Here is a 26,747-nt window from a genome sequence, read left to right on the forward strand (position 1 = left end):
TACACTTTTGGTCAACGTTTCCCATCCGAAGCCTATCAAGCCTAGTTTCTTGACAGTATGACGCTATATGAAACTGTTAGGTTAGTTCATGTAGGTCTAAGAACAGCCATTTGTGTGTGTATGTCTCTGTGTGTGTGTGTGTGTGTGTGTGTGTGTGTGTGTGTGTGTGAGAGTGTGCTGCGTGTGCGTGTGCGCAAGTGACAAACAAAGCAACATTTATCTGGTCTCGCAATGTGTTCACTTTCAGAGAACAAATGCCTTATTTTTCCTGCTCGATCGTCCTCGCAGTCTCCCGCACCTCGATTTGACTCCGGCCTAGACCTTCAAAATTACCATCAAAGTCATCCGCTGCATGTATGCAAATATTGTCTAAAAAACGCTCACTGGGGAAAGAGGATGTTTTGAACGTTTGGCAAGACGGTGTTGCGACACTTCTCTTTCTCTCTCTTTCTCTCTCTCTCTCTCTCTCTCTCTCTCTCTCTCTCTCTCTCTCTCACACACACACACACACACACACACTCGGGATTACGTTCATGCTCTGTGACCATGCGGTTGGATGTCGCGCCCTGAAGGCTTCACACCGCTCAGCCAGTCCGGTGTCGCTCGGCTCGTCAGGCCACCGCAGTGACGCGCTGCGCTGTCACGACGCCGCTCGCGTGCTTTGACTTGAACAGGAACACATTCAAACCCAGCCCATCATTAAAATCACATGGCACTAGCGGAACAGAACCGAGGCGCGGTCGTGTGAGTAGTAAAGATATCTCTGATCTGCTAAGAGACCGACTACTGCCTGCTTTCAACAGCTATTATGCTATGCGGTTGAACTTTTTTAGTGGTCACACTTTATTGCTGGAAATACATATCCTATTGAAATGTTGGTGCTTCATCTGCCCGGGATGCAGCAGTGAGTACTGAGTTCACGGAATGTAAGACGTGTTACTAAATGTATTAACACTTCTTATGGTTCGCATTAGAACGAGAGGAATCAGCTGCGTTTTGAAATTCTACATTGGTGAACATTGCGCCAATGATTTTGAAATGGCTGGTTTGAGATGGGTTCGACTTCTGCCCAGTGGTCCCAGTCACTTCCTGGATTCACGGTTACATCATTTGACAGTTCATCTCACCTCGTTCTCCACAATTTGATATACTTGTTCAATACACATTCAACAAGAGATCTTTTATCCTTGAGTTAATTTTGATCGGATTCTATCGAATAGTTTTAACAATATATGTAACGTGAACTAAGTAGGAAACTGAACTAACTAATCGGTGTTGGATAGAGCAAGCCATCTCTTAATGGACTCATACTTGGCCTTGCATGTTCGTAAATCACTTCACTGATTGACATGAGAGATGCACAAGCATTGATAGGTCCACCATTAATCATTTTTTACCTTTCAGTTGAAGCTTGAGCTGTCATAATGTAATGTGTTTTTGTGTTTCAGTTCTCATGGGTTTTTAAAAAATTTATTTTGAATAAGAATACAGTAGGCTTTCATTTATTACACTTAATAAAATTTGGATGTTAAAATGTTAGTTTTAGAATAAGTTAGCCCTTACTTGCAGCACTTCCCACATTCTGTGTGGTTAGCAGAGTGTTGCTGTTTCGTGCTGACCTGTAGTTTGTCATACCACTGGTCGCCTATTAGCTCAGGTTACGGTTTAGGCAGTGGACACAGGTCCTGGATCTGTATTAAAGGATAACACTGATTGGTGCATGTTAAACCCAGCTTTATAGACACTGATTTAAGAGTTGGTTATTGAACTGGGAGGTAATAGGCACATTTACAGATCTGTTTAATGGCAAGCTGATCATTTGGTCTGGACTCTGTCATGGCGCACATGTGTCACAGGTGTTTTTGTCTGTATCTGGTATGCAGGCTTAGGGGCCTGTTTGAGTCAGGCATTTTAGATACGGTATAGACTTTTAGAAAGCCTCTGTCAGCTGTCTTGGACATGGTTCATGTGTATGACCTGCAGCTCTATGACACACTAAGAGTAGGTCATGAAGGCTCGGGTTACCCTATACTGGAGCAATACTAGTTTTTTAAATAGGTGATGAGTGTGTGTGTGTGTGTGTGTGTGTGTGTGTGTGTGTGTGGCACAGGATTCCAGTACAGAGGACAGGTCATGCTGCTATTCCCAGCCAAATGAACTTAGTAAGCTGTGTTTTTTTGTGCTGGTGCTTAGATAATAACAGATGATAGACCTGTATTATTATTCTGTAATGTACTGTATATCGTTGTATACAAATATTTATTTTAGTTTAGTTTAATAGTATTTAGTAGCAGTTGTAGCACAGAATTTATATTAATTAATTAACTTATTTATTTTATTTTAATTACATTTAACTTTTTGCTTTGACAAGTTTTATTACACCCTATTACAATTCTAAAGTATGAAAGAGTATGAAAGTTTATAACACAACAAACACACACGAAAACGCTTACACATGAGCCATTCAGTAAATGTACCAGATGCTACCATCCTATACTGTACACGCGCACACACACACACACACACACACACACACTGGATCTCTTCCCACAGAGGTGTCACCACAGTGTGCCCATTGATGTGAGTCAGTGTAGCAGAGACAATGCCACTTTCAGATCCTAAACATTACTGAATGGCTGTTGCATCGCACTGTGTGTATATGTGTGTGTGTATGTGTGTCTGTGTATATGTGTGTGTATGTGTGTCTGTGTATATGTGTGTGTATGTGTGTTTGTGTATATGTGTGTGTATGTGTATGTGTGTGTGTGTATGTGTGTGTATGTGTATGTGTGTGTGTATGTGTGTCTGTGTATGTATGTCTGTGTATGTGTGTGTGTATGTGGCACACAGTGATTTCCAGAAGGCCTTTTGTTCTAAGTCTTGGACTAATTCACCTTTGACAGGGCTGTTTGTGTGTTCCTATGTGTGTGTTTGTGCATGTGCATGTGTGTGTACATCACCATCCCATGATAAGCTCACTAATTTTTGAGAAGGGTTATTGTCTTCTCACACAGAGGCTACACACCTTTCACACAGCAGTAGTGTATGTAATAATTTCCTCAGTCAGCACACACACACACACACACACACACACACACACGCACGCACACACACATACACACACACACATACACACGCACACACACATACACACGCACACACACATACACACACACACAGACGCACACACACATACACACACACACACACACAGACATACACACACACAGACAGACACACACACACACACACAGACACACACACACACACACAGACACACACACACACAGACACACACACACACACACACACACACAGACACACACACACACACACACACACACACACACACACACACACACACACACACAGGCAAACATGGCTCTTGTCACCTGCTGTGCCCTCTTAATAATCCATGTGTCTTGAACAGAGGCAGAACTGTCACTTAAGTGTGTGTTTGATCAATATATGGGTTAACTGCACAAATGTTCCAGATAGGAGAATCCAAACACAAATAGACATTGTTCATAGTCTATGAACCATGAGATCAGTGAGTGAAAAGAGAGGAAGAGGAAGAGAGAAAGAGAGTTAATTACTTCTGGTGTTTTGTTTCTGGTTCTTGTTACAGACAAATTTACAAATCAATTTTGGGTAACATTTTACATTACATAGACACTGTTAATGTGTAACTATACCATTACTACAGTGTAATACAGTAACAATCTATCACAACGCACTGATACTCTGTGCTTACACAATAGAAAATGGAAATTACAGAGAGACTACAGAGTATCAAATTGTTGTGACACATTGTAACTCATTATGCTATTCTGCAAAAATATTGGTTACACTGTAACTAGTTATATTTTAACACGGACTTGCTAAATTTTGTTAATGATGTTTGGCTGTTAACACAGATTGCTAACAGCCAAAACACTGAATTTTGACATGTGAATATTTTACATACTTTTTTATAATACATTTTGGGTTGGTTGGATAGCATAATAGTTATCCTGAGGGTATAATCCAATATCAAAAGTAAAAATAAAATATGAGACTACTGACTAGAAAGCTTTATTTCTATATTTAAACCTTTAATTATTTTTGAAGTATATAGTTTAAACATACTGCACATTTTTCCTTCTTGGATGCCTAAGCTTAAAAACTGGAGAGTTTATGCAGACTAATACAGTGCTCTAAAGGTCTAATTTTGGCTGCCAAAATAGGTTTTCATCATAACTCTATCCTTAAAGTTGACGTGAGGGATTTTTTTCAAACACTAAACCTTCCATATTCTGATGGCTATTACTAAAATAGATGCTTTGAGACGCTTTCTGACTGTTGCAGGAAGCTTCACTGCAAGGAAGTGGTCCCCTTTGCATTTATAAATGGGACGTGGTTTATGGGGAGACCTTTGAATGGATAGCTCTTTGGCTCCAAGTTCAAGAATGTGTTGTATTTTTTGTGTCCTGGTAAACTTGTTGTAATTGTGTTTGTTCTGAAGGCGGAAGTGTATTTTTTAAGCAATGTGGTATGTCATACTAATGTGTCAAGGATAACAAACATGAGGTTTAAATACAGAGAGTAATGAGGACTAACACAATGTGGGTGAGTACGGTAAAAGGAAGGTTAATGGAACTATCTAGGGGGTGGAACCAAAAGAAACCAAAACAAGGAAACTCGAGGAAACAGAACCTGGAAGTGAACAGAGGCGTCGCTGTGGCGACGCCAGGGAGGGGCGAACGTGACGGTCGTGACAAATATATTTATGCAGCATTTTCATTTGCATTTTATTTCTCGGAGTAATTTCTTCTGTCCCTTTCCTACCTCTGTCTTCTTATCTTTGGTCTTTTCCTCTTGTTATCTGCCCCTTTAGTTAACCTGGTACTCTGAGAAATGCTCGGCTATGTTGATCTGATGGTGAGTGGATCCCAATTTTCTCTTTCCCTCTTCCTTATTCTCTGTGTAGTCAGATATAAACAGATATACATTGTTTATTAACTCACACACACACATATATGCACATACATATACATATATGCACACACATATATATATGTTAGATATCTAAATTTATATCTACATAAACATAAACATACATCTGCATAAATTTAGATATATTAGATATGGTCATACTTGTTTACAGATTTTCTATTAGGATACCTTTCTTCTGCGTATTAGCTGCGTAACACCTAAGCCAATAGGTCATTAAAACTGCTTCATATTCACAAGAGCTCTCCAAGTTCACTGACTCTGTCGGCTGTTTGTAAGAGGATGCTTGAGTATCAACGCTATTGTAATTCACCTCAAATCTTCCAAAACCCTCTAGAATTGTATTTAACAAAGTGATGGTGCTGACTATGAATTGGAATTTGCCTTGTGTCTTGTGTCTAGTCTTGTGGATAACTATGGTACTGTTGGCTGATGTCTGTTTGCTGTTTGTTCGGCTTTGTTGGGATTTTGTGTTCCTTACATTCCTCATGCCCATGCCATCATCCACCATGCGCTCACAGCGGGGCATCTCCCTGTTGCTTGTTTACCTCGTGGTCTGCTTTTCATTCACTCTGCATTCACTCTATGTATTCCTTTCTGTTCTGTTCTGTTCTTTTTTTTTCATGGAGACAGACAAGAATCTTAGCTGACTGACAGATGCTTGACCTGAGAAGAGCCAATAGAATGCAGCTGGTTGAATTTTGGTCCACCTTCCAGTGATTAATATTCTGGTTGAAAAAATAGCAACTCCAGCTTCTTTTTAGGATGCACCTCTAGTCTAAATGGCTGTTCTGCTTAAGAAGTGCACTTGCACCTTCTAATGGATCATGGTGGTAGTGCAACTGATAATATCAATGGGTCAATCAATCAAGTTTAGGCTCACAGAATTAAGGGTCAAGAGTTTCCCACATACCCAGCATGCTCTGTTTCAAATCACCAACAATTCCCTGAGGCAGCTCTGTCAGCCTCACCATAAACTCTTGCCCTGCCCCTTCTCAGCTGGCCACTCCTCCTGCTCCTCCTTCATTGCTCCTTCATTTCCATTTGCAAGTGGATATAATCCCTGATATTGAGTTTTACCTGCGCTTTGGACCCACCCCCTCTGCAGCTGCGATTAGTGGCCGTGGCAGTACCGCGCCCACTGGCATGAGGCGAGGGAACAGCCTGCAGAGCCCTCGGTCCAAAGCGGACGGGAGCACAGCTGGCCTGCCTTCGAGAGGAAGCCCTCTGAGCCTCCGTCATGCCCCCAACAATGCCGTGCTGCAGGCGGACCGCTCGCGGTCCTTCTCCACCTCTGACACGCCCAACAGCCCCGCCCTCGTGGACACGCCCATTGTCGTGTGCTTCCGGTCAGCTGATGATGGAGAAAAGGTAAGATATAAATCCTGGAATTAAAAGCCTTTGTTTCACTGCCCCTGTGTTAAAAACAATGTGCATCATGTGTTTGGGTCACTTTTCTAATTTCTCCAGTCGCAGCATGCTCCAAATTCTTTGATATCATGCACAACACAAACTCTCCCTCTTGGCATATGTGTTACAGTCAACTTGGCCCTTTGTGCTCTCTCACACGTTGCATCTAGTGAGCAAAGGCTTTCGCCAAAGGTACCGAATAATTTTGGTGTTGGGATGGTTCTTCTAAGGGTGTACGCATAGCTGTACTGTCAAACTGAAACGTTGATTGTAATGTTTGTATGTGTGCATTAATATACTGTATTGAATGTCTTGGAATAACCCTGAATTTTTATAGATCACACTGGGTTTTTTTTAGAAATCAAGGCTTCCCAGTGACACCAAGAAAACATCGTGTAGAATCACCAGTTAATTCTAAACTTATCAAAACAAACATTATATCAGACTACACTGACATCAAATATAGGAAAAAAGTAGTTTTTTAGCCATAAAGTCTGCAATTTGCCGCTGAGCATGAAGCTGTCTAAGTCTGATGGATGGAGACATAAAAACCTATCATACAGTTCAGGCTTAACTGGTGCCGGAACTTCAGAATCTGTTGGTACTCGTAACCTCATCAGCATATTTATCTCTGCATGTACAGTTGTATTACTCTGATTCTCCCTCCATGCGGTATAATACTCAGCTCTGCATGAGTAGTGCAACAGACGAGGGTTGTGGGCTGTCAATCAAGTGCGCTCAATGGAATATTGGACCAGGTCCAGACTGTTCTTAGCTAGGCCCAAAATGAGCAGTGTTTTTGATTTCTGTTCCCTTTTTATTGAACATTCAGTTTGTTGAATTTTTAATATAACTCTCTAGTTTAATGTCATGCAAGCATTTTAATGCTTAGTGTGTTCCATGTATAAGGAAGCATTGACTGAAAATGCTAACAAGACTCCACTCCAGCCACTAGAGGGAGCCCTCAGAGCAGGTTGAACCATGATCATCTGTAGGAGTCAAAATGATGAGTGGTTGTAGGAAGCAGTAAATACACACATACACAAACATGCACACACACACACACGCACGATGCATATCGTTTAAGTTAAAGCCAATAAGCATAGTGAGGCTAGTGCATGTGTGTGTACGTCTCACTGTACTAGAGAGAGAAGTCCCCTCAGACAGTAGCACTGATGGAGTGGAAGGTCAATGAGGTCATTTGGTCAGATACCATGGAAACCTGGGGGATTATTATAAGTTTATGATTTCCATAGCAAAAATTTCCATAGCAAGACGTGTGTGTGTCTGTGTGTGTGTGTGTGTGTGTGCGAGTGTGCGTGTGTGTGCGTGCGTACGCGTGTGTGCGTGTGTGTGTGTGTGCGTGCGTGCGTGTGCGCGTGCGCGTGTGCGTGTGCGTGTGCGTGTGTGTGTGTGTGTGTGTGTGTGTGCAGCTGTGTGACATTGATCTATCATTTATAGAGGAAGCCACACCCTATTTAATCTCCATTATACTCCCCAAACCTTCCCCCTCCTCTCTCCTCCTTACTCCCTCTCTGGGGAAGAAACAGTCAGTCCCTCCCCCTTTCTGCCCCAGTCACACCCCTAGCAACGCCGCTCCGCTTACAGTCAGGAAGCATGAGACAGCCCCGTGTGCCTGTGTACAGAGAAGGGGAGAGAGAACGGGATTTCATATTGGATATAATACAGATCAGGACCGCAGAATGCATCTCCCCCCTTCTCTCTCTTTCTCCTTCTCTATGTTTTGCCCTTTTCTCATTAGTTCTTAGTAGACTAGCAATATGTAGCACAGGCAGCCTACATCGGGATCAGAATACAGACTTCTAGATGTGTGTGTGTGGGGGGGGGGGCTTTTTTGGAGAGTGTATGATGTGTTTGTGAGTCTTTGCGGATATGTGCTAACTGGTGATAAGCTGGGAGAGAGAGTGTGTGTATGTCTATTACTGTAAGCAAGAAAGTGTGTGTGTGTGCGTCTGTTAAGTGTGTGTTCCCAGTCCAGTCTCTTCTCAGTCAGCATGGTGCAACGCTTTAGCCTTCGTAGACAGTACTCAAAGGTAAGAGGCGTTTAGGCTTCCTGTGTGTGTGTGTGTGTGTGTGTGTGTGTGTGTGTGTGTGTGTGTGTGTGTGTGTGTGTGTGTGTGTGTGTGTGAGTGTGTGTGCACGTCTTTGTGCATGTGAATATATATGTGTTGCTGTGTGCAAAATCAAATCTGAAACATTTGTCTTTTAAATTGTATGTTATGGTACAGCAGACCAACAACAGAGAAAATGTGTATATATTTGTGAATGTGTTTTCGGGTGTGTACTGAAGTGTTTGTGTGAAAAGTTTTAAAAAGTCTTTGATAACTTTTTGTCACTGGAATTTAAGGGTTAACGGTCACTGTGTAACCTAGCTGAGTGTGTATTGTGTACATATGTCTTAGTGTGTTTAGGCACATAGCTATGTGTGTGTGGGCCGGGTGGGATTTATTTACTGGTGTAAGAAGTTTGAAAAAATCTCTGGTTAGCTTGTGGCACTGGAATCTTTGGGATTGTGTGTGTGGACACGGATGCTTTGTTCAGGACAAAAGGGGTCTGTTGAGACTAGTTGATAATTAAGTAGGCCTATTCAATAAATCAATTAAGGTAAATGATTATAAAATGTACCTCGTGTACCTGCAGTACACAAGCTTCAACAAGCTGATAAGGCCAGTCAGTGAGCCATAGCTCTATTTTAAAAAGCAATGCTGGTGTTTCTGAGTGACAGATGTGATCAGAAGACAGAAGTCCATGGAACAGGGAGTTTTCCAGTCTGTCGGCTACTTCAACTATCTGCTGAAATTGGATGTACTGAGCACTCATGTCCAAGGCGACATTTGAACCTGTTTTTGTGGCCAAGCCTATTTATTTTCAGCCAGTCCTTATTTTCAGTCCTCTTTTCCTCTCTCTAGTTCTTTGTTTCCTTATAAACGTCTGTGTGGCCTCCAAACGTCAAAAGGTTCAGAAGGATCCCTTCAGAAGGTAGGGCTGATCGGTTGCTCTTTGATCGCCTGCTTTTCCTGAGGGGAAGGACTGGCAGGGGGTTGCATTGAATGTGCTCCTCAGTGCTTAGGACTGGATGATACTACAATACTGGGTGATACTGCAGTACTGGGTGATACTGCAATACTGGGTGATACTGCAAAATTTAATCTAGCTTTTTTTCATTGATGATTCTTGATTGATTTTTTTAGTCCTGATGTAATGCAACTGGAAAATGGAAATTTTAATTTAAAAAAATTTGAATAGATTTTGGAAGTGCAAAAATTACCAAGCAAATACTGGAAAATGTGTTTTAAATATCCTTAATAAACTCAAGAATTATGTAAATACAACAAGATTGTGCAAGTATAAAAACAATGTAAGAAAAATTGTAAAACATTTTTTTAGCTATATCCATTCAAGAATATAGTTGTTTCTCCCGATGTGAAACGCCACATTTACATTTACATTTACATTTACAGCATTTAGCAGATGTTCTTATCCAGAGCGACTTACAAAAATCCCATCAGTAATTCCACATCAGTAGTTCCTTTTAACTGAGAGCTCTTCATGTCGTATGAAACAGTCCTAGAAAATGATACTTCATAAACTCTTTTAGCAGCAATTTGGGGTGTTGGAGGGCAGCTTTTTGTTTGGGTCATAGCCCATGTTCTGGAACACATTTTTCATGCTGCTACTTGTGGTTCAAGCTACATAACTTACACTTTACATTAATTTATTACACACCTGACTTTTCAAAATCATACCAATTCCATATCAGAAACCCTTTGCCCTTTGAGCTTTCAGGTTCCCACGTTGCTTTGTTTTTGTTTTAGTTTTGTTTCTTTCTTCTCCCTCGTCTTCTCCCAAGTCCAATCTTCTTTTTCCATTTGTATTTGTCTTTCTTTGTCCCCAAATCTGTGTACTTACCCACTGGACCATGCCCACTTTATTAAGACTAGAACAGTCTGTAATCCACACATCAGTTTAGAAGAAATGGCAGCCCTGAGTTCATGAGTCTTGGATTTTTTACACGTTTTTGAGCCAAAGTGATGATCTGTGAAGCCACGTCTACCATCAAATAGTGGCCAAGTCAACAAACTTGCTTCTGACTTGGGATCTGAGAGGCAGACAGGCCATGGTGAAATCTCTGATGTTAGGGAACATGCTGGGAGTGTTTTTGTGCCTTTGTGTTTTTGTGCACTTTTGTGCCTTTCGTCTTTGTGGACTTTGCCTTGCTTTTCCAACTGATACCTCCAATATGTCTTATTGATTTCAGTAACATAAACGTCCATATTGATTATTGTATAAGATGCTTAACTCAAATCTCTCTCTCTCTCTCTCTCTCTGTCTGTCTCTCTATCTATTGCTTAATACCATCTCTCACTTGCTCAGGCTTCAGTTACACACAATCTGCTTCAACAATGTTTAGCCAGCAGGCTGTAAAAAGTCAAATCAGACATGTTGCTAGCATGCGGTGATAGATGGCTGCTTCAGTAAAGTACATGAAAGTGGTATGTATTAATAGTGAAACCGGATTAAATGTTCAGACTTGTGTACATTTGGCGGGAATGTTAGGGCGGGGCAGGGGGTGCACAGTGAACTGGCTCTGTTACGAGCTGCATCAAGTGTGCTGAGGGTTGTTAACGACCCCCAGAGCTCTTGTTAATGAGAGCTTTGCCTCCCTGGCCTTGGAAAAGCAGGTGTGTGAGAAGCAGACGTAGCGCTGGTCTGTCTCTTTCACACCTCTTTTTTTTTTTTTCTCATACACTCTCTTTCAGTGGTGAATAAACATATCCATTCTGCAAAATGTGTGTGTGTATGTGTGTGTGTGTTTGTGTGTATGGGCACCCATGTCAACACTCTGCACAATAGAGTGAACACACATAGGCTATCACCAAATTGTTATGGAATCCAGCACTTGTTACAACAATTGTACCCACTATGCAGACCCAGATTGTAGACCAGTAGGTCTGAGTTCCAGTTCTAGGGTTCCCTTGCATTGAATTAGTGTGGAGTTTTAGCCTCAATGCTAACCAATAAAAAGTGCAATAAGAGGCAGGGAGTACCTAGCTCTGCTCGCTGCGTGGCGACCTTTTGACCTTTTGTCCCCGCCCTGCTGGGTCTGGCTACTGGCTGTGCCCATATTCGATGTATATGTACAAGGATGAGTGGAAGACTAACCTTTATTGTCAACTCATGAGTCGTCTTCTGTTGCTCATCCTTTCATTCTGTTCTTTCATAATCCCATAACACATAAAAGACAAAAGTCAATACTGGACCTTTTTCCCCCCAAAACAAACTTGTGACAGTTCAACCGAGTCTCTGCTGACTGTTCTTTTTTTCCCTTTAATTTTCCTTTCTTTAGTTCTGAATAATTTCAAAATTCTTCTATAGTCAGTCAGATTCATTGAATCACCTTCTCAAAATGGAAAAAACCCAACAAAAATAGCTCTGAGAAAGCCCCAAACCCCAATGTGCTACACTAGACAGAAAGAGTCATTGATGAACTAGCCAGTATGTATATGGGAACTCTCTGATGTGTACCTTGTGATGTGACCTGCTATGCATGCACTGGTTTCAGAATTACGATCCAGCACAGAAAACTACTGGCTAAGCTATAGCTTTTTATTCTGGCTGAAATATGTCATCCATGTGAAAAGTTTCCTTAAAAGGGGTTAATTTTTTCTTTTTCGTCATTTCATAATTTCAGAAATAGTAGCTATTTGTTCTTCAGTTTGAGCTACTGAAATTAAAATAAGATCGTATCACTAATGATTAACATCTCACTCTTTTTCATCTTCTCCAACTTCCTTTATCTGTCTCCTGTTCTGTGCTATTCTTTGCTCATTTGCAACAGCTTGGTCTAGCACCTCTCTATATTCTCTTTCTCCTTTCTTCACTGTCTGAGAGACTGGTTTCCATGGTAACAAAACAACATGTAGTCAGAAGGGATGTCTGATTGGGCACAGGTGTCCATCTATGTCTTTGAGTCAACACAGATCCTCCTGAGTATGTGTGTGTGCGTGTGTGTGTGTGTGTGTGTGTGTGTGTGTGTGTGTGTGTACATGTGTACCTTGCTAACTTTTCCTCATATTACACACTCATGTCCCCATCTCCATCCTGTGAAAGGTTGCCTGCACTGTAGTGTAAATGTGGAAGCTTATTCAACATCTTTCTCACAGCATATAAGGTGTGTCTCTGTGTGTGTGTGTGTGTGTGCGCACGTGTTTGTGTAAGCGTGTGTGTGTGTTTGAGCATGTACATGCTTGCATCTGTGATCTCAGTCACAGATCTGCATGCTGTTTCCTGTTTCCTGCGTCGGTCTGCCTCTCTGACCTTAGAATGCAGCTAAAGCTTAACATTGCCGCTCCTCGAATGTTGTGGCAGTGCTGCCGTCCCATCTCGGATGCTGTGGGGATGCTCGGAAGTGGTGTGTCAATGAAGACACAACAACTGTGACGCGTGAGAACTGGCTCAAAATGAAATGCTCATATGTTGAGCGTGCTGACATTAAACAATGAACGACAGTGTTTGTATAGCGCATGTCTGCTTAGGAAATGTTTTGTTTATTGTATATATATGTATATTGTTGTATTTTGTTTTGATGTGAGTGAATATTATTTGAGTTTTAGGTTTGTTTGTGAGAAAGTAAGTGAGAAAGAGACAGTGCACGTGCATGAGATCTCTTTGATGTCTCCCCTCAGTATAATCAGCATGTCTTATGAATATTCATGACTTAATTATTCATTTAGGCCAACGCCCATAAAAGGGCCAGCCAACATTCGGGTGCAAATGTATGCACCTGCACACACAGACCCACACACACATATGTGTAACTGATACTTACACTACAGTATATTTAAATAATCATAGTTACTGTTAATAGGGTTGACCCAGTAACATGCCACCACGGGTTTCTTTTGAAGCTGATTATTCTGTTTGTTTTTTTTTAGTGGAATTCCACTCACTAACTCAGTGGAGTCAGCAGACGAAGATGAATATTCATTTGCAGGGACATTTATGCACAAAGTCATTGTGTGGGCATGTAGGCATTTGATGCTACTTTGCTTGTGATGAAATAAGCCTTGTAAATTAGACTGTATGCAAATATCTTATATGGAGAGTTGTTTGTGTGGATGATACTGCTGTATAATGTAGACAGCAATGGAATAGCGGGATATTTACGATACTTTCATTTGGAATACTGGAATGCTCTAGGATTTCCGTACACTCCATGTTGCAGTAATGGTAACGTGAGAGCACCACCTCAAAGACTCCCTCTCTTGCCCCTTTGTGTACTCGTATATGTGACAGAGGAGATGGGAAATGTGACGAGTCTGGCATTTTATGTTTTCTCCTGTATTTCAGTCTCTCAGGGAGGCAGCATTTTTACACAAGGCTGTAGTCGTCAACACACCAACAAGCGGCCCTGCTCCCTGGCACATGCACAAGCACACACACACTGTTCTGTCTCACCCGTATGCAGGGTCTAAGTCTAATCTCAGAGTGCATACATGTGAGGAATTAGAATGAATGGATTTACATTAGTATTGTTCCAGTGACCCGCTATCTCTCTCTCTCTCTCTCTCTCTCTCTCTCTCGTTTCTTTTCTCTCAGTCTGTCTTGCTTTCTTGCTTTCGCACATGCTTTCAATCTCTCCCTCTCGACACATGCTGAGTTGTGAAGAGTCTGCCTCCATCTAGTGGTAGTTTAAGCAAATTAGCTATCTACAGGTGTTTGTGTGTGTGTGTGTGTGTGTGTGTGTTTGTTTGTTTTACTCAGCAAGTGTATGTATCTTGCTGGACATTCATCAATGAAGTTTGCAAAATACATAGGTTCAAATGTTATTGTATTGTATTGCTCAAATGTGTATAACGTAAGTCACAGCTGTGTTTTCACAGCCTTTGTGCTGAATAGATACAATAAAAAAATTAAGGAGAAAGAGACATGTTGGGTAACCATACATACTTATACAGCTAAAGGGATGCATTGGGTAACCATACATACCTATGCACCTAAAGGGATGCATTGGGTAACCATACATACTTATACAGCTAAAGGGATGCATTGGGTAACCATACATACTTATACAGCTAAAGGGTTGCATTGGGTAACCATACATACTTATACAGCTAAAGGGTTGCATTGGGTAACCATACATACTTATACAGTTAAAGGGATGCATTGGGTAACCATACATACTTATACAGTTAAAGGGATGAATTGGGTAACCATACATACTTATACAGTTAAAGGGATGCATTGGGTAACCATACATACTTATACAGTTAAAGGGATGCATTGGGTAACCATACATACTTATACAGCTAAAGGGATGCATTGGGTAACCATACATACTTATACAGTTAAAGGGATGCATTGGGTAACCATACATACTTATACAGTTAAAGGGATGCATTGGGTAACCATACATACTTATACAGCTAAAGGGATGCATTGGGTAACCATACATACTTATACAGCTAAAGGGTTGCATTGGGTAACCATACAGCTAAAGAGGCATGCGGTATTTGGCATGAGTACCAACCGGGCATATTTTAGTCAGAGCTCAGGGGAAGCGGGGAACACTGATTGTCTTTTCCTGTTTCGATGTACTAGTGAATAGATTGTGGGTGCTCAAACACACATACACACTCTCAAACACACACACACACCCATGCACACACACAAACAAACACACACACACAGACACACACACACACACATACACACACACACACACACACACACACACGCGCACATTTATGCTCACACCGAGACTCATGTCCTTTAGAACAGTGCTTTTGTGGCATTTCCGCCTTTCCGTTTTGGAATTATGCAATGCCTATGGTATGATTCCTTATTCCTCTATAAGGAGTGGCTTACATGAAATGGCGTGAGGCAGCAGCAACTTTGTTTCAGCCATCCAAAATGTTTCTTGCATTGTTAGCAATTTTAGCCTCTTGGTGTGGTTTTGGTGCAACAAAATGCATATTTAAAAATTTCTTTTCATTGAGATCAGCACATTTGACTTTCATTACGTCGGTTCAGCCGTTTACGTGCACTTCCCTCAAAACTGCTGTGCCCTCTCGCTAAAACCCTGAAATCATGTGGTTTTGCTAAAACCCTCAAGTCATGTGGTGTGACCTACACTGGGCTTTTGTATGATTGGGACTTCACTATAGACACTGTAGCAGGTGTGGTAACAGGTGTAGGCAGACGCAGCAGGGATATATGTCAGCCAGACCGTGGAAACCCACTGAAAAAAATCAACAAATAAAAAAATGACAAAGATTGTTTTTCTGTGTAAGTAAACAACAATAAAGGCATATAATAGGAACATGCCTATATGTATGTAAGATCAAGATTCAGGTCCTGGTAGAGAAAAATGTTGCCATCACATGATCTTTACAAATCGTCTTTCCAATGGCCCTAAATTACAGTTATCACAAAAATGATTGTTTTTCACTTTTGGAATAAGCGGAAGCATACATTAAAACAAAATGAAACAAAAACTGTAGTGAAAATTGCTGAAATAAGGCATGTTACATTAGCAAAATGCTGCAACATGCCCTGACCTGGAAAAAGGTACATCAGCTGTGGTTTGGCTCAGTTGTGTAGGTTTTTTCTCATGACTAAAGATTGTAAAGAAACTAATATGCTGCAGTAAAGTCAGAGACGTACTATACAGTCATGGCCAAAAATTTTGAGACTGACACAAATTTTGGTTTTCACAAAGTTTACTGATTTTTTAGTCAAAGGTTTATATGGTATAGTGAAGTACAATTATAAACATTTCATAAGGTTTTTTTTTTTACTTTTTATTGACAAATACATCCAGTTTAAGCAAAGACTTAATATTTACAGTGTTGACACTTCTTTTTAAAGACTTCTGCAATTCATCTTGGCATGCAGGATATCAGCTTTTAGGAAAAATCTTGCCTAATCAGTACTTGGAGTTGATGTTTTTGAGAATTAACCACAGGTTCTCAATGGGGGTTTCCAGGCCATGGACTCAAAGTTTCAATGTTTTGTTCACCGAGCCACTTGGTTATCACTTTTGCCTAGAGAGATGGTGCTCGGTCATGCTGGAAAAAGCATTGTTCCTGCTCCTGGTTCCTTGGGAGAAGTTGCTCGTAGAGGATGTTTTGAAACTATTCCTTATTCATGGCAGTGTTTTCTGTGTCAGTCTCAAAACCATTGGCCACGACTGTACACTATGACTTCCTGCTGTTTTTAGAAGTGAAGTCACTGACCGTGCACTCCTGAGGTAACTGAGATGATGTTCTCCCCCATTGAAAACATTCAGTATTTATTGCCACAATAAGTCCTTCAGCTGTCACTTCAGTGTTCATGGCAACTCTGAGCGATTCTGAAAAGAGACAGGATCTGACATCCCTAGCTAACATACCTAGATAACAGGCATGCAGGCCATTTGCAAGTCTGCAAAGTTTTGTTTCCCACAACATTGCTAACTGTAGGCAAAGGTAGCAGGGATTGTTGTGTGAATAGGTGTGTGTGTGTGTGTGTGTGTGTGTGTGTGTGTGTGTGTCTTTTTATATATTTTCAGAAAACATTCTGACTAGGAAAACTAAAGAAAAGATGGGTAACTTACCTTGTCTTATTAAAAATGTCATATAGGTATGAATTATATATTAAGTGTACACACAGTGTAAATCTGTTCTAAAACTGTTTCGATTTTGATGCAATTGTTTTACTTCTAAATCCAAACAAAATATATGTGCATGATTTACCAGTTTGTAGGTGTGTGTGTGCACGTGTGCTTGTCTGTGGTTTTTGCGATATGTATGCATCTCTTCTTCTGTGTTTCTTCATTCTTTATATACTTTTGCTTTCTGTCATAAAAGAACAGTAAAAATGGTACTGAAGTAGCGATAAATTACTGGATGCTGCTCTTAGGTAGGTGTGTGAAATTGCTTTTTTCACAGTTCATCTCTCATGAGTGTGAATAAAACTTAACAATTTGGCAAAACCAATGAAATGATGAAATAATAAAATCCCAGCATTCTCCCAGCATGCTCCCTCTCGCTCTCTGAATAGATTTGGCCAAAATGTACATATAATTTACAAACATCTAATTAAAATAGAAATTTTAGGGTTTGATCAAGTTTCAGAATCTTGTTTTATGTTAGACTCAAATAGTAGCAAACAGTGGAAGAGGTACAAGGTTCAAGTGATCTGTAACCAAACGGATCTCAGGTTGGTCTTCTGGCCCGAGTTTACTGCTAATTTTTGTTTTTCGTGTGTGTGTGTGTTATGAACTGTAAAAAACAGTTTAGAATTTGTTCCACTAAGTATAACATTATGTAAGACTTAATGAGACCATTGATTGTCAGTGAACTAGGAGGCCCACTGTGTTTCAGTAGATGTACTAATTGTGTGTGTGTGTGTGTGTGTGTGTGTGTGTGTGTGTGTGTGTGTGTGTGTGTGTGTGTGTGTGTGTGTGTGAGCGCATGTGTGGTTGTCTGTTGTCTCTTATTCTGTACCCACAGATTCCAAGTGTTCTGTTATGTAAGAATCTACCCTACTAATCTGGTTCACATATATGGTAGTGTGTGCGAGGCTGTCTCTACCCACTTTGTGCATGTGTTCTTGAAAATACCAGAGAACAGAATTATTATATAAGCTTCTACCCCAGTTACCTAAAAAATGTTTGTGTGCACATGTGTATAGGTATGTGTAGAAAATGACCTTCAGATTCCAGAACCTTCCAATGTTTTGTCTATGTAATCTGTCTGGAAATCCTGCCTATTGTGAAACAGTACAGTAATTTGTGTGTGTTTGTGTCAATGTATGTTACTCAGTGCCAGTGTGATTGTCAATGCAATGGTACAATTCTAGAATATTCTAGCATCTTTTCTAGAGTGCATCAGTTGAAGATGGATTAGATGTACATACACAGCCTCAGGATGAACTACATGGCTCGGTATAGGAGTGGCTCTTGTATTCCAAGTATTACAGTGGTGGCTAGATATTATGTTTTGGCTAGATATTGCCCAAGGGTAAATCGTGGACACACCGAGAGGCTTGTGTGCAGGAATCCCAAGGTAGGTGTGTTTATGCGGATTAGACAGAGTGAAAGAAGAAGTGGCAAGATTGGACTGAGAAATCTTCTTTGATTATTGGATGAGGATAGTGCTTTAACTCTGGATTAGGTAGAATGCTCAGCTCTGCACCAGGCTGGATGGTGACCTTCCCCAGGCAAGTCAGGTGCGGAACCCAGACGCGAGATGTTATTGTGTCATCCAATGCATATTCGTCATCATCCATCCAATGTGCATCAGCTGCTAGTCCCTTTATTTTGCATCATCAGTGGTCGACACTTGACATATTAGTGGGAATGATTGGTGCTGGCTCAACCCCGCGTACACATGTATTTTGGTCTCAGTTCATATGGGAGGGGTGCCAGGGATAATTATCCACAGAGAGTGAAGTCAAGAGAGATTCTGGGGCTGGGAGCCAGCCCAGTGCTAATCCGAGAAAGTGAAGTCCTGAAGGTCAAGGAACCACCTCATGACATGGAAGTTAGTGTCGATGGCATTTGTCATCTTTCAGAGAGGAGCATGATCTGTGATTGGCATGACGAGATGACTGGTGAGGTAGTAGCAGAGGTCTCCCACTGCTTACTTGATGGTGAGCACCTCCCACTCCATATCGTATTCTGTGGCTGAGAGTTTACGACTGCTAACCTCAGGATGTTCCTCATTACCTACCTGCTGGGACAGGACAGCCCCCAGACACATCTCTGATGTATCCGTCCAGAGGACAAAGGACTGTTGGAAGTCAGCACCGGGCTGATGAACCCAGTTAAAGCTTCTTTCACCTCAGAATGTGGTCTCCTCGTCAGTACTCCACAGGACTTTATTTGGCTGCTCCTTTATTGTGTGATCAGAAAGTGGGGTTGAAGCCCCAGGCGGCAGTTGTTGAGGTTAACCCCCAGAATGCCGCTGACACCTTCTGGAGTTGTACCGGTCACTCCGCCCAGCTCTCAGAGTGGAATATGATGTCATCCAGGAACGCAGCAGCAAAGTGGTGAAGGCGCTGCAGAATGATGGCCATCGGTTGCTGAAAAATCAGTGGTGCCCCATGGAGCTTGAAAGGGAAAGGCCACTGGGGGTGTGAAAGGCCATCTTTGGCAGGTCCTCAGCACTAGGTCATCTATCAGTTACCCTTTGAAAAAGCATGATCTTCTTCGATAAGCTGTCCGCTCGAGGCATGGAGTAAGTGTTGATAAGACACCTCAAGAAGCGAAATAAGCAAAGAGAACCATCAGGCTTGGGCACCTGTAAGACTATACGGCTGGACTAGGGGATGATGATGCTGATGGGTGTAGAGTTCAGGGATTCAACCCACCTCTTGAGTGGGTTGATGTGGAAGACTTGCTCAGTTTTCCTCATCTCAGCTCTAATTTGCAATAGGTTTCCAAGACAACTTCTCTTCCACAAGATAGGGGCCTTTCAAGTAGCCAGAAACTTGCAAGTCACATTGGGGGAAAAGATTTTAACTTGGTCCCCAGGCCGGTAACCTCTTGGCTGTGGTTGTTGTTTGTAGGTTTGCTCCTGCCCTCACTGGGCCACTGTTACTATAGGATGACTCTGTGGGCTGCTATATGTGTTGCACATGCGCAATAACTGACTGATATGTTGAGGATTGCTACTCCCAGGTCTCCGTGGCTACATCGAACAGGACACAAGCCAAAAAATGGGGCAAACTTAGCAGAGGCCTGGGTAGCTTCCTGCACTCCAAACAGCAAATAAGGCAGCAACAGATCTCAGTAATATCAATCCTCAGCCAACACCTTCTGCTGCATATGTTTCAGGGTTTGACTGAAATGTTCCTTCAGCCCATCCACCTGGGTCTAGTAGATTGTAGAAATACACTGAGAGGCTTTCATGCAGGAAGCCCTGGGAGGGAATGTTTATTTACAATGTGTTGGCTCCACTCAAAGTACACGTGTTTGTACTGGTCCTGTTTTTGTTTTTGGGTGGCAGTTGTATTCCATGAAGCTTTGCATCAGATATAAAGATTAAAAGGGGTATGTGTGTGTGTGGGGGGGGGGGGGGGTGAAGTAAGAAGACACATGCCTGTGACATAACTGCTCAGAATGATAAGCATTCTTTTCATATGACTAGCATAAGTCAGCACTTTTTAAATTCACATTTTTAAAAGTATAATCTGAAAGTCTGCATATGAAGACAGATAAGGCTAAGTGAGGAAATGCCCTCAGTTTTTCATCATCAGTGCACACACACATGCAGATTGTTAAGTCCCTGATTGAGGCCTGGTCTCATCTGTCATCTTTCACCTCTACTTTTAACTTCAAACTTCCCCACCAACTTCTCAGTTTCCATTTTTCTCTCTGTCTCACTCTCTCTTTGCAACCAAACATTTTACTCCCCTTCTCATTCTTTTCCATTGAGAAGATTCTGGCTGTTTTGCCCCCCACCCCTTTCCCATGCACCCTACTTCTTTTCCTAATGGGACACACACACACAAGCTAAGCTATATTGCTGGTCATTTAGTCAGATGACAGTGTAATCTCACCATGGTTTCATGGCTTTGAGAGTACACTGGCTTTTACTGATTCAGTTCCTTGCCACTTAATTCAGAACTCTTGTTCAGGATTGATGTTTTGTGGTGTATACCTCATTAGTCCATTGATTGTACTGTTTGGACTGTAGCCAGTCACAGCCTTGGATACCCTGGACCATGATCGCTGATTGGTTTAAAGAAGTGCCTTCTTGGATGTGTGTGCTCATTGGTGTAGGTTTGTGGGTCACAAGCTCATTGGCTATGCTTTCTAAGACCAGCAAGGAGAATGGACATTACTTCAGCTGTCTAAAGCCATGGTCTTGCTGGTTATAGGCACACAACGGGAGAGCAAACGAGAGCCTGGGCTCTCGCGTTCTCATTTTTTTTCCTCCTGTTTCTTTCACACAGGCACACATGCCAGAAAGCTGCAAAAATGTTTCTTTGAAGCTTTTACATCTCATTTTTTTAATCCCTCGAAGGTTGGCTGCTTTGCGCATTCAAATACAATCAATCTGCCACATTTTTTAATCTTGCTGTAGGACTTTCCTAAATGAATCCATCTGTTGCTCTAAGGACAACGGGAGCCCAATGGACATTATTCTGAAGAGTTCCATGAACCTTTTGCTTACAGCTTTCACCTTCTGTGGTGACCAGGTTTTGAAGCAGTGAAGCTTTCTTTTCATATGTTATTTGGGTCAGAGTTGAGATTTGTAATCAGCTAGGGTTCTTGAACTCACATTTGGAGTGAGGCATCTCGGGATTGAGGCAAGTGTGTGCAGCAAGTGGTCCTCTGGGTGTTGCTGGTCATCCACTGACCTCGGGGTCACAATGATTTCTCCATTGGAACTTATCCTCAACCTGGTTACGCCAGAGTCTTCACCATCTACATCTCCAACTAGTACAGTGAGTTCTCCCTTGCATGCTTGCACAAGATTGGAACAGACGATATTTATTCTGCATATTCATCTGAAAAGTTACTACTTTGCATAGTTTGTATGCATCATTGTTTGCATATGTTGTGCATGGAAATATCTGTATCTCTGAGCTGAAGTGTGCCAGTTTTGTGAGCTTTAACCATATAGTGTGTGTGTGTGTGTGTGTGTGTGTGTGTGTGGGATTGTGAAGCAAAACCTTTTTAAGAAATTTCCACAGACTTTGTTTTGACATAATCATTCGTGAAAGGCTCTGTTAAGCTGCCTGGAACAGCATGACTGCAGTGTTTGCTTACCATTTCCGCAGTTTGGGCTGCCATTTCACCAGTGTCATTTTTGTACTTTTTTTAAATGCTACAGTCATTAGAACCATCAAATTTCATGTTTGAATCCAAATCTAGCTACAAAGGAGGACTGTGTGTGTGTGTGTGTGTGTGTGTGTGTGTGTGTGTGTGTGTGTGTGTGTGTGTATATATGTGTGTGTGTGTGTGTGTGTGAGAGACTTCGTTATGTAATTGTCCACTGATGGTGAATAGGGCCTTTGTTGGTGACATCTGTCCTCTTTAAAGAAACTAGAAAGCGGATTTCCATGAAATTCTGAACCAGACTTTGACTGAATATGAGCGTAGTGGGTGGTGGGCAGAGAGATTGTGTGACAGAGAGAGAAAGAGACACAGAAAGTGAGAATGTTTGGCACCAGTACTGTGTCTTGACTATTTCCTCTTTTCTTAAATTTTTTTTTTTGGCCCAGACTAGTGGTGAATTAATATTTACACTCGGTCGTCTGCAGGCTCTCTTACAGTGTGTGCATAATTTTCCATTTTTAGGGCTCAGATACGCTTCAGAAAATAGTGAAACAGAGTCAAAAACATCCAGGCAAAATAATTCATGATCTTGGAAGAACTGGTTGTGTTGAATATTCACAAACTATAAAACATGAAAGTTCCATTTCTTACTATTTGATTATTATAGCTTCTCAGGCACAAAATCCTTCCTTAGCTACCAAGTTGTTCCAAATAAAGAAGAAAACTTTTCCATATGAATCTATATGTTGGGTTTAGGGTATATATATGTGGTAATGTGATAAGTGGCTATTCCAATCTTATTTAAATGAATAGATATAGCAATACTTTGAAAGATAATCTGCCCACTTGTTGCGTTTAAGTCACCAACCTTATTAACACTAAATCATTTTGTGTAAAAACTGAATTTGTATTTATTATGCTTGTCATACTGTTATCAACTGTTTACAGTTTTGATTGTAGGGTATGAGTAACAGAACCTCTGACTGGCCCTTGACTCAAAATTTATATGCAGTTTTATTCAGCAACAATTTTCAGAAATTATTCGAATGTAGGGTAACCTCTGTCCTGAGTCATATAAGCATATATCAACAAAAACATGGTAAACGTTTTGGAACATTTCATTTATTCCACACAAACAAGCTAACATTAGATATGAAGCTGTGCAGCCGTGAACAATGCTAACTTATCCATTATCATTATGCTAATGTTGTGGCGCTAACTGCCTCCCACTAGTTTCCACTCGTTGTTAGCCTTGTTAGCACTTCAAAATGAGGCATTCCAGCAGTAGAAAATGTACACTCATGTGTGCAGATATCACTGGTGGCTTCTTTGAGCATAGTGGACACTTTGAGTACTGAGAATTCCTCTGGTATGTACACATCCTTACCATATTACCAGTGAGGTATTGGTATTAGTTCAATTACTTGCCGTGCATTCGCCAACTGACTAAACTGTGGTTGGAGAGGATGATGCAAGATGGCTTCTGGCTGGGGTGTGTTTACAGATGAAAAACTGTTCACACAGGAAAACACGGGCCACAAGACACTGCCTAACCTCTATTACAACGAGTAAGCTTGCAACCATATACATCTCTTGATCAAACATAAACTCTCAGATGCTTTTGATGGGTAGAAAGACTCCAAGATCATGTGCTCAAACTTTAAACATTTACTCACTTTGACTTTTATATAGAGGGATTTTATTTGTATGCAACTATACACAGTTGAGAGTGCTGTGGTATTTTAATAAAGTTTGTGATTGTTGGTGTGCTACGCACCATGTCTCATTTCTTCACTGTTATGGTATACAAAGGGCTTCAATTTAACTGGTCCCAAGACCTTGTAGACCTGGAATATATGATGCTATAAAGTACACACCATAGAGGCTTTACAAATATTCCCTCATTTACTTATACAGGTAACACAAACACACAGAGATGCACAGTCCCTCGTATTAATCTTACTCATAATTTTTTATACCACTGCCTACTATTCAAATTGCATATATGAATATATTTTGCCTATTTCTAGCTTGTCGCATGATGCATGTTTGGTTATTTACCAAGCCAGTAACATTTGAAGATGTGTTGTGTGCCTTAAATTCATAAAATTTATCAAGACCTTTATAATCAGTGAGCAGGTTTATCCCTTTCCTGATTTCATTGTATGTTTTGAGTCAACAGCTTCATTTGAGTTTTGTGTTTAAGCTGAGCTATTGTACAGTCCCTATTGTTTGAGATGTAAACATGGTTTGTTCTTTGGTGGAAGATATGTTTGTGTGTTGTGTGTTTTGGCAAAGGTCAGACACAAGTATGTTTGGTACATTGGCACACCAACATATATATAGGTCTGCCCAGGGATTGTGTTGCTGTCAGGTTTTGTTTGGTTTCGACACCACATGCGTAATCCTGTTCTGGTATTGTGTTGTGCTGTTCAAGAAAATGCCCTGGGCAGAAACAGAACTCATGCATCCCACCCATCATGATCCAATCAGACAGCAGCTTGGTAGAAGTTTGGCATTCATACTTGGCCTTTGCACCTCTCTGGCAGTTCCATATAAGCCAGTCATTAATTTAAGTCTAATATTGGGTAAACAATGTTGTGCTGTTCACCTGACCCAAAGCGTTTAGCTTAACGCAACCACTACATATCGTGTGACAAGTCTGTTGTCTGTCAGTGGACCAGTCGGCTGTGCAAAGTTCTCTGGTGAAGCTCGGATACTGTGGAAAGTGCATCAGAATATGACATCAAAGAAAACTCATTATGATAGGTAGCATGGCCTGGTTCTAAAGCGCACTTGGCATCTATCTGTTTGTCTGTTTTGTCGTGTTGCAGTCTATATCAGCCATTCCTTTTCACTACTTCCTAATGCACAAACTCTTTATCACAAAATGTCCTGTCTCTGCCTGCGCGTGTGTGAGATATCAGTGATGACACTGTATATTTACCACCCATTTAAAAAATTGTGACATCACGTGAATGTGTTCTTTCACCATGTGCTGGAGATAAAAAAAAATAATTATATATTCTGTTTATTTCTACGCTCTCTCATGGTAGGAATTCCCCTTTGTCCAGTTGCTTACTAAACGGCCGTTCTGCTTTAATGTTGTTAGATTGCTTCGATATCATCAGACGAGAGGTCTGTGCGTGCGCCCTTATCCAGGCCGCACTTCAGGTGTCCGCCGAGCGACCAAATATCATTCTATGTAATCACGTTCACTGAGTCAAGTTATATTGTGCATGTGGATCAGTTGCTGGTTAATAAGTGGAAAGCATCCAGGGACGGGATGCATTCTGTTCTTGGTTACTAGGTGTTAAGAATTACATTGAGTAAAACCTTCTCCAAGCAACTTCACACTTGAGAGGAAATAGCCTGCACTACTACATGTTCCTATGTGCGAGATGTTGTTATTCACCGGATGATGGTTCTTATTCAGGACTCTGGCAGTAGTAAATGAATAACGTAATAGATATGCCCGCAAGAGGAGTGTGCCTTCTGTGCGGACCACGCCGCTGTCGCTTTTTTTTTTTTAACGCCCAGGAACAGTACTTCTGTAAACGTACAATACATTTACCTATCAGTTACGTAGACCACGAAATCACGGGCTTAAAAAACTGAGTGGAATAACGACTAACCTGACTAACCTGTCTGTTTTCTCCTGCATTGTTTCGGTAATTGGTTTCTCGCAAATATCCATCAAATTAGATGATTTACATATATAAACACCGCCTGGATTTGTTATGTTGTCAGAACACTGTAGTTCTAGAAGAATAAGATTTCCTTGGGATGATAACAGCAGATGCTTACTAAGTAAGGCAAGTTATACTACAATTAGGTCTGACCACGGATAGGGAAACCTAACATTCATAAACTGAGCTTATGAGACTATAAGCACAAACGTATTTGTACTACAATCTACATACAATCTATCACAAGCTATGGTATTTATTTATTGTGCATATTGTTTGTAGCTTTTCGTAAATGCTCTTAATTCCATTTTTTTGCGCAAAGTGAAGTTTGCATTTTTTTCAAGTGATCTAATAGGATTTAATAGCCAATGACTGGCATTCGCGCCACACTACTTGCACCCGCTCCAGGCGGAGTTGCACGATTTGGGGATGATGTCATCGCCGAGGCGCTACCTCGGATCATCAGGGAGGTGGGCGGGGCGAGCTCGCGAGGAGCGAATCCAGTTTCAGGTGCCACTCGAGTTTCAAAACAAGTTTGGCAAGTGCGAGGATCAAACCTGTAAAGTTACGGAGTTCCCCCCCCCCCAAAAAAACCCCGTGCAATAGATGAACCAAAGCGGGCTTCAATTCATTTACAGGCTAAATGAAGCATTCATTTCGTATGAGCTCAGCGGTAAATGTAACTACGGAGAAATGCACTGGGAGCAGGTACTTCGTTTAAAGAATGGAAAGGTAAGACGAGCGACGTGTATGTTTGGTTTTCAACTCTGGAAACGTCTTCCCACCTGGTCAGAGTGCGCTATTCTAATACCGCGCCTATCACGCACGATATATAAATAGATTAGATTAAAGTTTTCATTAAG

General features: G+C 41.3%; 1 protein-coding gene across 6 annotated transcripts in view; it reads left to right on the forward strand.

Moving 5' to 3' along the window:
* The first annotated feature begins 579 nt into the window (after positions 1–579).
* The window catches only part of tmcc1a (transmembrane and coiled-coil domain family 1a), a 31,779-nt gene continuing 5,611 nt past the window's right edge, over positions 580–26,747 (forward strand). The window contains exons 1-3 of one of the 6 annotated variants that reach the window (XM_035536142.1): positions 580–926; positions 4,877–4,920; positions 6,101–6,363. In XM_035536142.1, the coding sequence (XP_035392035.1) occupies positions 6,139–6,363 (225 nt within the window). In that variant the 5' untranslated portion in view covers positions 580–926; positions 4,877–4,920; positions 6,101–6,138. Of the gene's footprint in view, positions 927–4,876; positions 4,921–6,100; positions 6,364–8,269; positions 8,457–21,290; positions 21,862–25,804; positions 26,617–26,747 lie in introns of those variants that run through there. The other 5 variants (XM_027021150.2, XM_035536143.1, XM_035536146.1 and 2 more) reach the window with 5 other exon arrangements.

Source organism: Electrophorus electricus, chromosome 18, assembly GCF_013358815.1.
Source record: "Electrophorus electricus isolate fEleEle1 chromosome 18, fEleEle1.pri, whole genome shotgun sequence".
In the NCBI taxonomy this organism is placed as follows: domain Eukaryota; kingdom Metazoa; phylum Chordata; class Actinopteri; order Gymnotiformes; family Gymnotidae; genus Electrophorus; species Electrophorus electricus.